At 44.8% G+C, this 14,732-nt stretch overlaps 1 protein-coding gene across 1 annotated transcript; it reads left to right on the top strand.

The window, feature by feature from the left end:
* Positions 1-2,161: 2,161 nt before the first annotated feature.
* Positions 2,162-14,137, top strand: Plpbp (pyridoxal phosphate binding protein). The gene is made up of 8 exons (XM_034519881.2): positions 2,162-2,325; positions 4,833-4,940; positions 5,019-5,054; positions 5,573-5,648; positions 9,466-9,600; positions 11,524-11,666; positions 12,459-12,557; positions 13,498-14,137. The coding sequence occupies exons 1-8, from the start codon at positions 2,227-2,229 to the stop codon at positions 13,627-13,629; spliced, it is 828 nt and encodes a 275-aa protein (XP_034375772.1). The 5' UTR covers positions 2,162-2,226; the 3' UTR covers positions 13,630-14,137.
* The last annotated feature ends 595 nt before the right edge of the window (positions 14,138-14,732 follow it).

Here is a 14,732-nt window from a genome sequence, read left to right on the forward strand (position 1 = left end):
CGCCCTGACATTCAAGGATCCAACTCAGATTATCAGACTTAGTAGCAAGCACCTCTGACCCCTGAACCATCTTATCTTCTTCAGTTTCTTTCTTTCTTTCTTTCTTTCTTTCTTTCTTTCTTTCTTTTTTTTTTTTTTTGAAGCAGCATATCTCTTCAGTTTCACCATCATCCCAGTCTTCATGAATCCTTTAAACTTGACCCACTTACTCCTCGATGCTGACTAGCTCTTTCCAACTGAGCTCTACAGCACGTGTCTCATTAGACTCACTCTGTAACAGGCTTCTGGGACCTTTTAGGTTGAGAACCGCACTAGCCCCACGTTTAGGTGCCAAAAATGTTGCGGCCCGAGCAAAATGTTGAGGCCCGGGCTGCCCTGCATTTGGCGGCCACTGTATCCCGGTCCAAGCTGCCACTTCCGGACCGCAGGTCAGGGTTCAGCAAGAGAGAGAGTGAGGACGGAATCGAAGAATTGAGATATGCGATTCAATCCTGTTTATTCTTCAGTCTCTCTTCTTCTCTCCAAGTCCCAAGTCCTAGTTCCTAGTCCCTAGTCCTCCAAGTTCCAAGTTACTTCTTCCAAATTCTCTTCCAAGTGTCTGCTACCTAATGCCTAATTCCTACTCCAAGTTGTACTCTCTGAAGTGTCTCCTAAATGTTTATTTCCTCTAAGTGTCTCCTTCTCTATCTCCTCTCTCTGATTCTCTGATCTCTGTCTGCCTCTGCCTTTTATATGTCTCCTCACTTCTAAGCCATGCCTTTTGGTCATACCTTTAATCATGCCCTTAGGTCTTGTCTCTAAATCTGATCTCTACACTTTTTTTTTTTTTTTTTTTTTTTTTTTTTTTTTTTTTTTTTTTTTTTTTTTTTTTTTGGTTTTTCAAGACAGGGTTTCTCTGTGTAGCCCTGGCTGTCCTGGAACTCACTCTGTAGACCAGGCTGGCCTCGAACTCAGAAATCCCCCTGCCTCTGCCTCCCAAGTGCTAAGGCGTGCGCCACCACCGCCCGGTGCGATCTCTACACTTCTAAGTCAAACTCTTAAATTACACACCTTTAATCTCACACACCTTTAATCTCACCCAAGGTATCTAAACCAAGATTATCCGAGTGAGCTCAGCTGTTGTAGGCTATTGTAATCCAAGTCTCATGTCAGGGTATATGGCTCAAGATGGCTGCAAAGCTGATAGCCGCTTTCTGCTAAAAGTCGGCCCCCAACACTTGTAGGTTTTTATTTTTTATTATTTTTTTCACTGTGGTGACAGCAGCAACATATCAAGAGGCATTTTCCTTCAATTTCCTAAAGTCTGGGATGGAGACTTTATAGCACTTAATGCTCTTACAGAGAGGTTCAGAACCCAGCACTGATGTCTCCACTCAGCAGTTCCCAGGGGTCTTATGGCCTCCTCTGACCTCTGTGGGCAGTCCACACACAGACAGACTTACATTCAGGGGAAACGCTCACACACATAAAAATATAAAAATCTGTACATTGGGGGGGGGGGGGGGGCGCTGGAGAGAGATCAGTGGTTACATACACTGTTGCTCTTCCAAAGGACCAGGATTCTGTTCCCAGCACATACATGATGGCTCGCAACCATCTCTAACTCCAGGTCCAGGAGATCCAAAACTCTCTTCTGGTCACAGCACTGCAGACAGGATGGTGCACATACATACATGAGGACAAAACAAGTCAACACACATAGAAAGAAAGAAAGAGAAGGAAGGAAGGAAGGGAGGGAGGGAGGGACAGACCGACCGACCGGGCGGTGGTGGTGACACATGCCTTTAATCCCAGCACTTGGGAGTTTGAGGCCAGCCTGGTCTACAGAGTGAGTTCCAGGACAGCCAGCGCAACACAGAGAAACCCTGTCTCGAAAAAAATTTTTAAATGGAAAGGGAAGGAAAAAGGGAAGGGGAGGGGAAGGGAAAAGGAAAGGAAAATGGAAAGGAGAATAGAAAGGGGGAAAGAAAGAGGAAAGGAAGAAACGAATGAATGAAAGTTACTTTAATGTCTTGGTTTACATCAATCAGCCCGCCCAGCTCTCGCAAGTCAATCACGCTCTCAGCCCGGGAACCTCCTCCCTCCCCAAGATGGCGCCCGCCTGGGAGGCCAGCCTCCATTGGGGGAGGTGGCTGGATGGTGAGCGTTGATTGGACCTCTCAGGAAGGGGGCGGGACCGGAAGGTGGTCTCCTTGGGTCGCGGGTCCTCTGGGCATCCTCTAGGGAATGTTGAGAGGTGGCAAGATGACGGCGGAGCTAGGAGTCGGGTTCGCGCTGCGGGCCGTGAACGAGCGCGTCCAGCAGAGTGTGGCGCGGCGGCCGCGGGTGAGGACCGGCCGTAGGGGACTGGGGCGGGCTGAGAGGGGGACACCTACGTGGGACCAGGTGTCGCGGTGACGCAGAAGGGGCTCCCGGAGGGGCTGGGGGATGGCTAGGTTTCCTTGGCGGTCTGGCCTTGAGGATCGGGACTTCCTGGAGGTTGGCTTGGTTGGTGAAAGGTGCTCACTTAGGAAAAGTGACTCGTATCCAGGCGTCTCGCCATTCGTCATTGCCCGTCACCACGGTACTAGAGCTCTCGGAGGGCTATATCCACCCGCAATCACGTGCGATGCGGGGGCGGGGAGCCGTGATCTAGGTGCGAGTGAACTTGACAAGGTTTTACCTCCACAGAGCAGGCGGGAGCTGTCAGGTGGCCAGTCACAAGCATTTGTTATTTTCGCATGGTTTTTGTCCCCTATTAGACTTCTAGACCGGAGCCAGTATCTGCTTTTCTCCATTCAAATTAAGCTACATTTTGTGAAGTGAGACAGGAAAAAAAAGCAAAACGTTTCTGTTCTGATCTAGTGTTTATGGTCTCAGATTTCACAATGATGTCTGAAGACCGAAAGCTGAATTACATAGTCTTCTCTTGACTGATGTCTGGACATTACCTTAAGTCTTGTTAACTACTCTAGCCCTTGGGTTCCTCAAAGCTGAAGAAAATGAGGTGAGCCTGGGGAGTTCCTACCTCCTTCCTGGCACAAGTGTTCTGTTTCTTCAAAGAAAAATCTAGGGATTTCCCTAGTGCAGACCACTCCAGAAATTAGGCATGCTTTACCGATTTATCTCAACGTGATACTAGGAAGTAGACACAGTCCAGAAAACAATGATGACACAGTCTCTCCGAAGGAAGCAACAGGAGACCGTGTGGTAATTGATGTGACTTCTCCAAGTCCTTAAGAATACTGTGCTTCTGTCAAAGTCTCAGAAATGGTGGGGTACATGAAGGTGGCTCTGTGAGGATTTGCTGCAGCTGAAAGCAGGGAAACCCTGCATTTTATGTAATAGATGTGGGGAGACTTTAGATGAATCTAATCCTGAATACAGGATTGTTTGTCTCATCAGCTCCGCTATCTATTGGTTGAATCATAGACTGAACAATGCATTGTATGCCCTTATCTCAATTGAGCCTCTTCCAGGGTGAATGGAAGCGTTATTAATAATTACATCAGGACCAAAATGAGTTTCTAAACTGTTTACTGGCTTCTGGTATCAGAAGCCAGAAGTGACCTCCCTACTAAGCAGGATGTTGCCTTCCCTTCATGAAGTGATGCTGTTGGGTTTTGTTTTATATTCATTTGTATGGGGTTTTTTTTTGGTGCTAGGGATACAACTCAGAACATCACAAATGCTCAGCAGACCTTATGCCATTGTTACTGTATCTTCAAGAGATTTGTGTGTGTGTGTGTGTGTTATATTCATGTATGTACAAGTTCATGTGTGTGTGTTATATGCATGTATGAACAAGCGCATGTGTATGTGTGTGTTATATGCATGTATGTACAAGCGCATGTGTATGTGTGTTGTATGCATGTATAGGTGCATGTGTATATGTGTTATATGCATGTATGTATGTACAAGTTCATGTGTGTGTGTGCACATGATATACTCATATATGTGCAAGTGCACATGCCATGAATGCATGTGTGGAAGGCAGAGGTTAATGTCAGGCATTTTTTTTTTTTTTTTGGTTGTTTTGTTTTGGAGACAGGGTTTCTCTGTATAGCCTTGGCTGTCCTGGAACTCACTCTCTAGACCAGGCTGATCTCGAACTCAGAAATCTGCCTGCCTCTGCCTCCCAAGTGCTGGGATTAAAGGCGTGTGCCACCACTGCCCAGCAGGCATCTTTCTCTCATCACCCTCCACTTTATGTTTTGACACCCTGAACCTGGAGCTAGCTAGTCAGTAAGCCCCAAGGATCCACCTATCTTGGCCCCCCAGCACTGGGATGAGAGACAAGGGGTACCAAACTTACTTTTTATATGGATGTTGGAGTCTAAACTAAGGCCCTTATGCTTACATGGCTACCATTTTCCCACTGAGCCATTTTTTCTGCCACAAACCATTAAGCCTCCAGCACTGGTTTATATGAGAATTATCAGGAACACTCAAAAAGAAATCAGCAGGCAGGGTTGGAGCTCCATGGTGGAGCACCTCTCTGGCATTCCCAAACCCCAGGACTCTGTATCCAGTACTACAAAAGCAAAAGAAAGGGGAAAATGGATCTTATTAGTGCCAAGCTGAGATATATGCTGATATATTTTATAAGCTGTATCATGTTGTTGTTGTTGTTGTTGTTGTTGTCTTTTTTGTGAGACAGTCTCTCTGTGTAGCCCTGGATGTCCTGGAGCTCACTTTATAGACCAGGCTGGCCTTGAACTGAGATCCGCATGTCTCTGCCTCCCAAGTGCTAGGATTAAAGGTGCTTGCTACCACCACCTGGCCCTACAATGTGTATCTACTTGGAACAAAATTCCACACATTCACGCCTGCGGCTCTTTCTCTCTTGGCAGGATCTCCCAGCCATCCAACCCCGGCTAGTAGCAGTCAGCAAAACAAAACCTGCAGACATGGTGATTGAGGCCTACGGCCATGGCCAGCGCACTTTTGGAGAGAACTATGTAAGATTCCTCTTGTACTGAACCTTTGGGAGAGTTGTGACTGCCAGGCTTCTGACTCGTTCTGTTCTTGCTCTTTAGGTTCAGGAACTACTAGAGAAAGCGTCAAACCCTAAGGTGCGTAGACCTAAGAAATGTTGATTTTGTACAGGAGTCTTAGCTGAAAGTTACACCATGTTGATGGTAGAGTTTTAGAACAGAAAGCTGGGCTGGGGAGAGAAACTGTCCATATTTCCATCGTGCCCTAAAGGATTCTCAGCTAGCTCTTCTGTCGGTTATTCAGACATTAATATTCTCTTGTGTGGCTGTTAGTGGATAGTAATTTTAGGAGAACCCTTGGAGATTCGAAAACATAAACCAAAGGGTATGGGATGTGGCTCAGTGGTAGAGGGCCTTGAAAACATAAATCATTTTTGTCTTTAATGGATCGTTTCTGGAAAATACAGTGAGTTGATGGGAACGAGGAAGGGTAACAGCATCAGGCTTAGATGACTCCGTTTCCTGTGTCTCGGGGGAGGCTGGCTGAGGAGAGAGGTGGCAGCTCATCACTCCTGGAAGAGCACAGGAGTAAAGGGCGTCTGAGCTGACAGAGCCTCCATGAAATCTGTGTCAAATGGTTTCCCTCTTCTCTTCAGATTCTGTCTTCATGTCCTGAGATCAAATGGCACTTCATTGGTCATTTACAGAAACAAAATGTCAACAAACTGATGGGTAAGACAAAACTCTCAATAAGAAAACAGGCCTTCTCTGTGATTGTACGACTGACACCACCTTCTAAGGCAGCAGCTTTGAGAACATCCCTGGCTCACCATTTGTGCTGCGGGATTTCTTCATAGTAAAATAAGGAGAATGAAGTGCAAGGATTGGAGGTGTGGCTCAGCGGCAGAGCGCTTACCCAGCATTTACAAGACCCTAGCTCAGTCCCCAGCACCATAAAAATAATTACTCATCACAGAAAGATTTAACCATGTGACGTGTGAGGATCTCAAGTAACCATACTTACTTTTCTCAAGGTACCAAAATTTAAGAAACCTGTATGGGTTTTTTGATAAGGAGAATGGACTAGATTGAGGCAAATTGTGTGTATAGAGGTCAGGGCAGCATAGAGGAGTTGGGTCTCTCTTTCTATTATGTGGGTCCCAGAGATTGAACTCGGGTTGTCAGGCTTGGTGGTAGGCACCTTTACACACTGAACCATCTTGCCTTCCCTGGTATTTGTTTTTCCTAACAGCTTTGTCAGGGTAAAATTGATAAAAGCATATCCAAGTACAGTAAATGACACAGACTGAAAGTGTCTGACTTGATCAGTTTTGACAGAGGATTACCACTGTGAACTGGTACAGTAATTAAAATAGCAGGCATCCATCCTGTCACCTTGCCCCCGAAGGCTCCTTCCTGTCATCTTGCTCAAACATTCCTCGTCTGTGCCACTGCTGTCATTTCTTTCTATAGTTCAGATTTTGTGTGAATGGAATTACAAAAGACAAGGTCCTCCTTCTTTCCATCCCGATCCAGCATTGACCTTTATCATGGAACACTGTCCTTCCATCTTCCTATTCAGTGGTATTCCACTGTACAAACATGTCACAGTATTTCCATTCACATTGACAAATATTTAGGTTACTTCTAATTTTGGGGTATTACAAATAAGCTGCTTTCAGATGTGGTGGCACAAGCCAGAGTCTCCAGCACCCAGGATTAATAAATAAGTGTAAGAAAAAATAAAACAAAAATTCAGACCATTCTTTTTTCAACTCTATCCTCTCCTCTCTGGTTACTTGTTTTCCTGATTCAGAGTTCTCTGCTTGCTTGTTTTCCTTCCTTCTCTGGGCATGGTGACACATGACTCTAATCCCAGCACTCTGGACACAAGGGCAGGCAGATCTCTAATAAGCTAAGAGGCCAGTGATCTACACAGAGTTTCAGGCCAACCAGAGCTACACAGACCCTGTCTCCATAAAATAAAAATAAAGGGGCTGGAGAGACGGCTCTGAAGTTAAGAGCACTTGCTGTTCTTCCAGAAGACCTGGGTTTGGCTACCCAGCATGCACATGTCAGCTCACAACTGTCTCTAACTGGAGTTTCAGGATCCAACAGCCTCTTTGGCCTCCTTAGGTACCAGGCTTCAATGTGGTACACAGACCTACAGGTAAAACATTCATGGGCATAGAATTACATTAAAAATGTTTAAATAAATTTTTTTAAAAGCTTAAGTAAATAAAAATTTCTCCTGTAATTCATCTTGAGCTGTTTTATTTCTTAAGACGGGATCTGGCTATGAGGGATAGGATGACCTTGAGCTCCCCATCCTCCTGTCCTGGTCCCCTAAATGCTGGGACCACTGTCATGTGCCACTATAGTCAGCTTAAATTTTTTAATTAATTGTTTAAATATAATAGTCAAGTAGTGTGAAGTTTAAACATGTAATATATATATGTTGTGACCCCGATGCTCAAGAAGTTTCAAATTTTGGATCTTTAAATTTTTTATAGTATAAATTCTAAGGCCACCACAAAAAAAATGATACAACGAGGAGTTATGGCTAATGAATTCATAAAATGATGTAGTCATCACTGAATTAGTCCCACAGGCAGAGAACAGTAAGAAAACTAAGGCTGGAAAACTTGCCCAAGTTTAAGCACTAAAGGTATTGAGGCTACCTACCCCTGGGGTGCAAGTGTCTGGACTGGGGTCCTTGTTTGCTTTTTGTTGCCAAGACAATGAACAAAAGCAACTTGAGAGGAAAGGGTTTGTTTGGCTTATACTTTCACATCACTGTCCATCACTGAGGGAAGCCAAGGCAGGAATCCGGAGGCAGGAACTGAAGCAGATACCATGGAGAAATGTTGCTTTACTCAGCCTACTGTCTTAGACAACCCAGAGCACCTGCCCAGGGACGACACAACTCAGCGAGCTGTGTCTTCCTGCATCACTCATTAATCAAATGGCACAGACTTTTGCCTGTAGATCAATCTTAGAAGGCATTTTCTCAGTTGAAGTTTGCACTTCCCAAATGACCTGGCTTCTGTCAAGTTGACAAAAACAACCTAAAAACAAACAAACAAACAAACAAAAAGCCAACCAGTACAACTGGTTTTACCTTTCTAAAGAATCTTGTTGGCTAAGGCCTAATTTGTTAGCTCTCAGTTTGTTATATGATATGTTGCAGCTTGGGGTGGGGGCATATTTATTTTTGCTAAAAGCTTGAGTCCTTTTAAATATGTGGGAGAAATAACTTAGTGTTCTTATCTACTAGTTCTTTTCCTCAGTTTTGGATCAGTCTCAGCAATTTAACTTCTCATTATAATGATATAATGAATAATTATAATTATTCACCCTGTGAATAGTTGTTTTTTACATTGCTGGTTAGATTTGTCATTGTTTTTCTGAGACACAGTCTGACTAACCCCGGCTGGCCTAGAACTTGTGATCCTCCTGTCTCACCCTTCTGAATTCTGGAATCGCAGGCATGACCACCAGCACACCCAGAAACATTGCCTGACAGTTTTATTTGGATTTTACACAGAAATTTGTCTTGCTCAGTTCTAGCTATTTTTATATCCCTATAAATAATTCTTCTGCTACTTTGTTCTGGAACATAATTTACGTTTTTATTAGAACAATTTGATCCTTTTAGGGTTTGGGGTTTTTGGTTGGTTGGTTTGTCGAGACAAGATTTCTCTGTAGTCCCTGGAACTCTCAGTAGACCAGACTGACCTTGAACTTGGAGATCTGCCTCTGCCTCTGCCTCCCAGTGCTGGGATTAAAGGTGTGCCACCACTTTAGGTCTTGTTCTTACTATCAGTTGGTGTAACCGGGCCAGAGCTGAGTTTAGAATTATTTACACTACCAAGGCATAGCCCTTCTATACATTCCAGTGTCTCCATCCCAACAAGGCTCTGGGTTCAGTCTTCACCATGGAAGAGGAAAAAAGAAAGAAAGGGGTGCGAGGCAGGGAATTAGTTAGCCGGCTGCCTGGAAGATCTCTACACTCAGTACAGTAAGCTGGTGGGGTTGTGTCACAGTCCTTGATCTGTGCCAAGAGTCATAGTTCATCTGCATTGAAGGTAGCTTTGATGACTTCACAGACTGAGCATCCAGTGTGAGCTATTCTGGTGTCCTTGTCAAATAAGAAGCCCCATCCCAGAAAGCATAAGAACATGGTATCTTTCCAGGCTAGCATTTTGGCTTCTGGATAGCCTCTGTCCTTTGTTACTTGTTTCACTCAGTTTGAACTGAGACATAATTGGGTCAGACCTGCTATTCAGAATCTCAATTTCCAACTTTCCAAATTGTCTCCGTACTTATGCAGCCTGATTGAGGTGTCTCTCTTATCCATCTTTGTTGGTGGGTGGGGCTTGTCTGCCTTCGAATTTCATATCTAGAAAACTCTCATGCTTGTCTTCTCGGCCAGTTGTAAGATTTAACTGTCCTTTTCTTTTCCTGGAGTTCTTCTCCCACTGCCAGATCAAAAGTTTGCTGCATGTCTCCTCTGGCAGCAGGGAAAACGAAACCTTTCTCTTTACAGCCGTCCCCAACCTCTCTATGCTGGAAACCATAGACTCTGTGAAGTTGGCAGACAAGGTGAACAGTTCCTGGCAGAAGAAAGGCTCTACTGAACGACTGAAGGTTATGGTCCAGATTAACACCAGTGGAGAGGACAGTAAGTGACTAGGCCTGACCATGGATGCTTGGTCCCTTAGATGGCTGAGGCTCGGGGAGAATGTGAGTGTAAGCATCTGGTGAGGAGATTGAAGGCTCCAGCCTTCTGGTGAGCTGCTTCGTCAGGATTTACCAGTGTGATGATCCAATATAATTCTTTACTATATTACAGCTTGTTAGGTATTGACTTTTGAAGAATTATAACTTTGATGTCCTGGAAACTCCCTCCTGGAAGGGATTGAGAATGCCTTAGGTCTCAGGAAAATTACCCAGTGCTTCATTGGGCAAGAATAGAAAAACCTGCTGCTAAGCACGAGTGAGTGACTGTCTCATGGGGCCTGGCTTAGCTGTGGCCGTGAACTACAGAGAAGCAGGACTTTGACATCAGACAGATGTCTGCCTGAGCTCCCCACTTTCTAGCATTGGAACTTTGAGTCAGTTTCCCACCCTCTCTGTACCTGAGTTTCCTTCTGTGGTGGCAGCTTTAAGGGAGTGCCCATTGTTAAAAGGGTGTGGCAAGGATTCTGCACAGTGATACAGAACACTGGATTTCTCACTTGCTCGCTTTTTGTCAAAAGTGAATGCCAGGCATTCTCTTACGCCATCTTCTAGGCACTCACACGTAGCAGATCTTGGCACAAAGGAGCTCAGTGTGGACATCTGTTTTCCAGATGTGCCCCGAAGTCAGGTTGCCCCGGTTCAAATCTCAGGTGCACAGTTCTAGTCCATAACCTTAGGAAAAGATTTACCCCGCCAGCCTTAGTTTCCTCTGAAGAGTATTGCGAGTAACAATACTTAGAGTTACTGTATGAAATGAAAGGTTGTAGGGCTGGCACAGTGGTCAGTAGGCTAACAGTTACCATTATAATGTTATATGCATGCTTCATGACTATGGCTACATCGCATATAAGTAGATACAAAATTGACTCCAAAGTGTCTTTGTTGCATTTCTTGACAATTAGCTGTGATTTGCCTTGATTAAATAACAGTGAAAGTTTCTCCCTAATTCACTTAATAAACAGGGGCAAAGGCAAAGCAATATTAATAGACTTTAAAATACATAACAAATAATTATTTGCTATAGTTCCTCCAACCACTCTTAGCCAGTAAGTTAAACTTCGCAATTATACAATCCCAACTTTATTATATGTATATGACTTACTTTTGCAGCTCCATTAATAGAAAAAAGTTCTGAGATTCATCTAGGACTTTGGCAGTGTGACCCTCCCTAGTGTCCCAAGGCATATATTGGTTTCTTTTCTATTTCTGTGATAAAACACCATGACCAAGGCAACGTACAGAAGGAAAGGTCTCTGTGGTTTATGGTTCCAGAGGGTAAGAGTCTGTGGCAGGGGAGCATGGCACAGAACAGAAGCTCAGGCCTCACATCTTAAACCACACACATGGAGCAGAGGGGGGACTGGGAATGACATATGACTTTGAAATGTCACAGCCAGCATCCATGATGTATTTCCAGCAAGGCAGTGTCTCCTAGACATATCCAAACAGTGCCAAAAACTGGGGACAAAGCAGTCAGGCATGGGACCTGTGGAAGACAGTCTCATTCAGAGCACGACATATTTTTTTATTTTCTGGCTCCCCTAGCCATTCCCAGCTAAAATCCTGTGGGGTGTGTCTTAGTGGTAGTGTCTTGTGTGTGCAGAATCATGGGTTCAGTCTTTGGCACTAAAAATAATACAGTAGAATCCTGAAGTGGAATAAAGAGAAATAATCTTGAGAAACACAGAACCCAAGTGGAAGAGGACCAGGCATGAAGGACCTCACTCTTTGTGGCCAGGGGAAGTTACTTCATCAGGTTTTCATCTAAGGGTCACCTCTGTCATAAGGAAGAGATGAAAATGGAGCCGCCTTCTGGCTAGTTAAGATGTGTTGACATACACATCTTCTGTTTCTTTCTGTGAAGGTAAACACGGCCTTCTGCCTTCGGAGACCATAGCCGTCGTGGAACACATAAAGGCCAGTTGTCCCAGCCTGGAGTTCGTGGGTCTCATGACCATAGGAAGCTTTGGGCATGATCTAAGTCAAGGACCAAACCCAGACTTCCAGGTACTGGGGTTGAGGTGATGCTCTCATGCCAAGGAGGCATCATGGGGCTGTGGGTTCGTAGGGCATGTCTAGCACACACCCATGCTTGATCCCAGCACTGGTGGGGTGTAGTGGATCACACCAGTGTGCAGGGCTAGCCTCTCAGAACACAGCCTGCCGGGTGTAATATTACAGCCTCCTCTGAACTGTTCTCATAAAGAACCCTCCCACCCACCTTCCTTAACCCAGTGTTTAGTTGGCTAATACAATTTTTAGAGCAAACTTTTTCTTCCTTTCTAGTGACTGGCACTTTGCATCTTTACTGTTGTTGGGTTTGTTTTGTTTTTAGGATGTTGTTGAATTTTTTTTTTCCACTGCTTCGGGTGGAACCCAGGGTCTGGAGTATACTATTAAAGCATTCTGCCACTGAGCCACACCCCCTGACCCTGGTAGTTTTCTTGAAAGTTGAAGATGTGGCTAAAACTTATAGTTACTTATAATAACTTCTGATAATCATGACACACCCCAGAATCATAAGAAATAGAGTCAGAAGCTTTTTGGTTTGGTAGTATTCATTTTGGAGGGTTTTGTTTTTTCTCCTGTTTTGTTTGTTTTGATTTAGTTCGGCTTGGCTTGCTTTGTTGTGGAGATAGTCTCCCTGCCCTGTGTACCCCAGGCTGGCCGTGAACTCAGGATTCTCCTGCCTAGGCCCAAGCATTACAGGCCAGCACTACTGTGCCCAGCAGGTCTGGTCACACTTTGACATCATTGGAAACAACGAGAATAAAATGGTACCACTTATGTTTTGGGCAGAGGCTGCTGTCCCTGCGGCAGGAGCTGTGTGAGAAGCTGGACGTTCCCGTGGAGCAGGTGGAGCTTAGCATGGGCATGTCCATAGACTTCCAGCATGCTGTAAGTGTCCCTGCCTGTGCCTCATCCCAGTACCAAGGGTCACAGGAGCTGAGCTTCTCTGACATCCCCCCTCCTCTCACTGCTCCTCTGTTTGAAGTGAAATTTATAGAAATTACAGCCGAATTCTTAAAACTCAGCGTAATTCACTACATGTAATCTAGGAAAAGGCTGGGATGTAACTTAGGATCTAATGAATGTGTTAACCCTGGGTTTGGTTTCATAGTGCCGAAAAAGAAATTTTAACTTGATTTTTTAAGGCATTTCAGATATAAGTCCTAGGGCATTAGCTATGCGATGATAAGTATAAACTGAAATAAAGTACTGTGTTAGCAGCTTGCATACATGAGTTTCCAAGGTAGGAAACAACAGCTGCATGCTGAGGCACACTCCTATAGTCCCACACTTGGAGAACAGGCCAGGGGATTGCTGGTGAGTTCCAAGTAAGCCTGGGCTACACAAGTTCCATGCAAGCCAAGGTTACATAGTAAGACCCTGCCTTGAAATAAATCATAACAGTTCTAAACATCAAAGTATAAAGTTGCATTTTGGAATATCATATATGTTAAAACTGTGAAAAATTCTAAAAACGAGCTTGCTTTATGTCAGATAACTACAGGGGTCTTTCCGTTTGGCCTTTCGTGAGCCTTTGGTCATGAGCTGCAGGATAGCTTTTTGCTATGCTGTGCTGTCCCACACACCTTCATCTCCACTGTCCCTTGTCCCTATATCCCAATCACCGTGCAAGCTGAGATCATTACTTTTCTCTTGAAGACTGCCAGAAAAGTGGCCCCGCTCTGTCTAGGACAACAGAGCACTCGGCCGTCTTGAGCTGCAGCTTGGTTATTCCGTATGCAGCCTCTGGACAGCTAGAAAGAGGTTCAGCACCAGCTACATCGTAGTGTCTGACACCCTCTCCTCCATACTTGCTTCCTTCCCACAGATTGAAGTAGGATCTACAAATGTCCGGATAGGAAGCACTATTTTTGGAGAGCGAGATTACTCAAAGAAACCTGCCCTAGACAAGACTACGACAGACCTGAAGGCCTCAGTACCACTGGTGCAAGGACAGTGAAGTCAGGACAGCTCGGAAGATCAACCATGTACCAGCCTAGATAATTTTGGTGTTCCTCATGTCCCCAGTCACACTCTTCTTTGGCCTATATAGAGCGCTAAGGATTACATGTATTGATGGAGACCACCTGTGCTTAGCTTCTGCTGTAGGAAGCTCAGTTCAAGCAGGGGTTTAGGCTTGGATTTGAAGAGGTGCAAGACTGAGAACTGACACCAAATTAGGAGCCGGGACCTGAGTCCGGTTGATCACTGCCCAGGAATACCAACCCCCATGAATCCCTGTCCCCGGGTGTCTTTTGGGTTGTTGATGTCTATAGTTGAGAAAATCAGAGGGATTCCCATTTTTCATCTCACTCTAATAGACTACCCTACAAGTCCCCACTTCTCTGGAATGAGATGACTTCTGCTTCTAGTTTCCATCCTGGCCAGTAGTTGTCTCCAGTCACAGTCCTCTGTGGCACTGACCCGAAATTCCAGGGTAACTTGTAAATAGCATTAGGCCTTTCTGAGGTCTTGTTGGAAAAAAGAGGGACTTGGAGCTTATTCCTCAAGGATCACAGTGATGCAAAGTGGGTAACAGGATTTCTTCCCCATCATAATCCTTTTTTGGTTTTTAGCAAAGACTGCCCCACTTGGAGACGAAAGCCTCCAGTTGTGGCGCATGGTTTCAGCAAGCCTCACTTGCTTTTCCTCTTCTGGAGATGTCCCAGGCAAATGTACAGCTATCCCCGTACACACATTGGATTTACAAGCCAGAATGTTGCAGCTTCTGGTTGTTCACAGCACTATAAGAGCTCCAAAACCGAGGAAACAGCTGGGCATAGCAACGCCTGCCTGTAACTCCAGCATTTGCAGGGTGCAGGCAGAAAGACTGTGAGTTCAAGGATAGACAAAGACTAAATGAGACCCTTTATCTAAAACTAATAATAAACCAGAAAGCACAATTCTGCAGTAATCACAACAGAGCTTCGGTGTGGGCTGCTTATTTCCTAGTAGCTTTTTCTCCTGTTTATTCCAGCCCTCATCGTTCAGTTAACAAATAACGTCAGAACCCGCTGCTGATGAATGTAATTTCCAGACTTAAACCACTATGATTCTTGTTCT

Source organism: Arvicanthis niloticus, chromosome 16 (genome assembly GCF_011762505.2).
Source record: "Arvicanthis niloticus isolate mArvNil1 chromosome 16, mArvNil1.pat.X, whole genome shotgun sequence".
NCBI lineage: Eukaryota > Metazoa > Chordata > Mammalia > Rodentia > Muridae > Arvicanthis > Arvicanthis niloticus.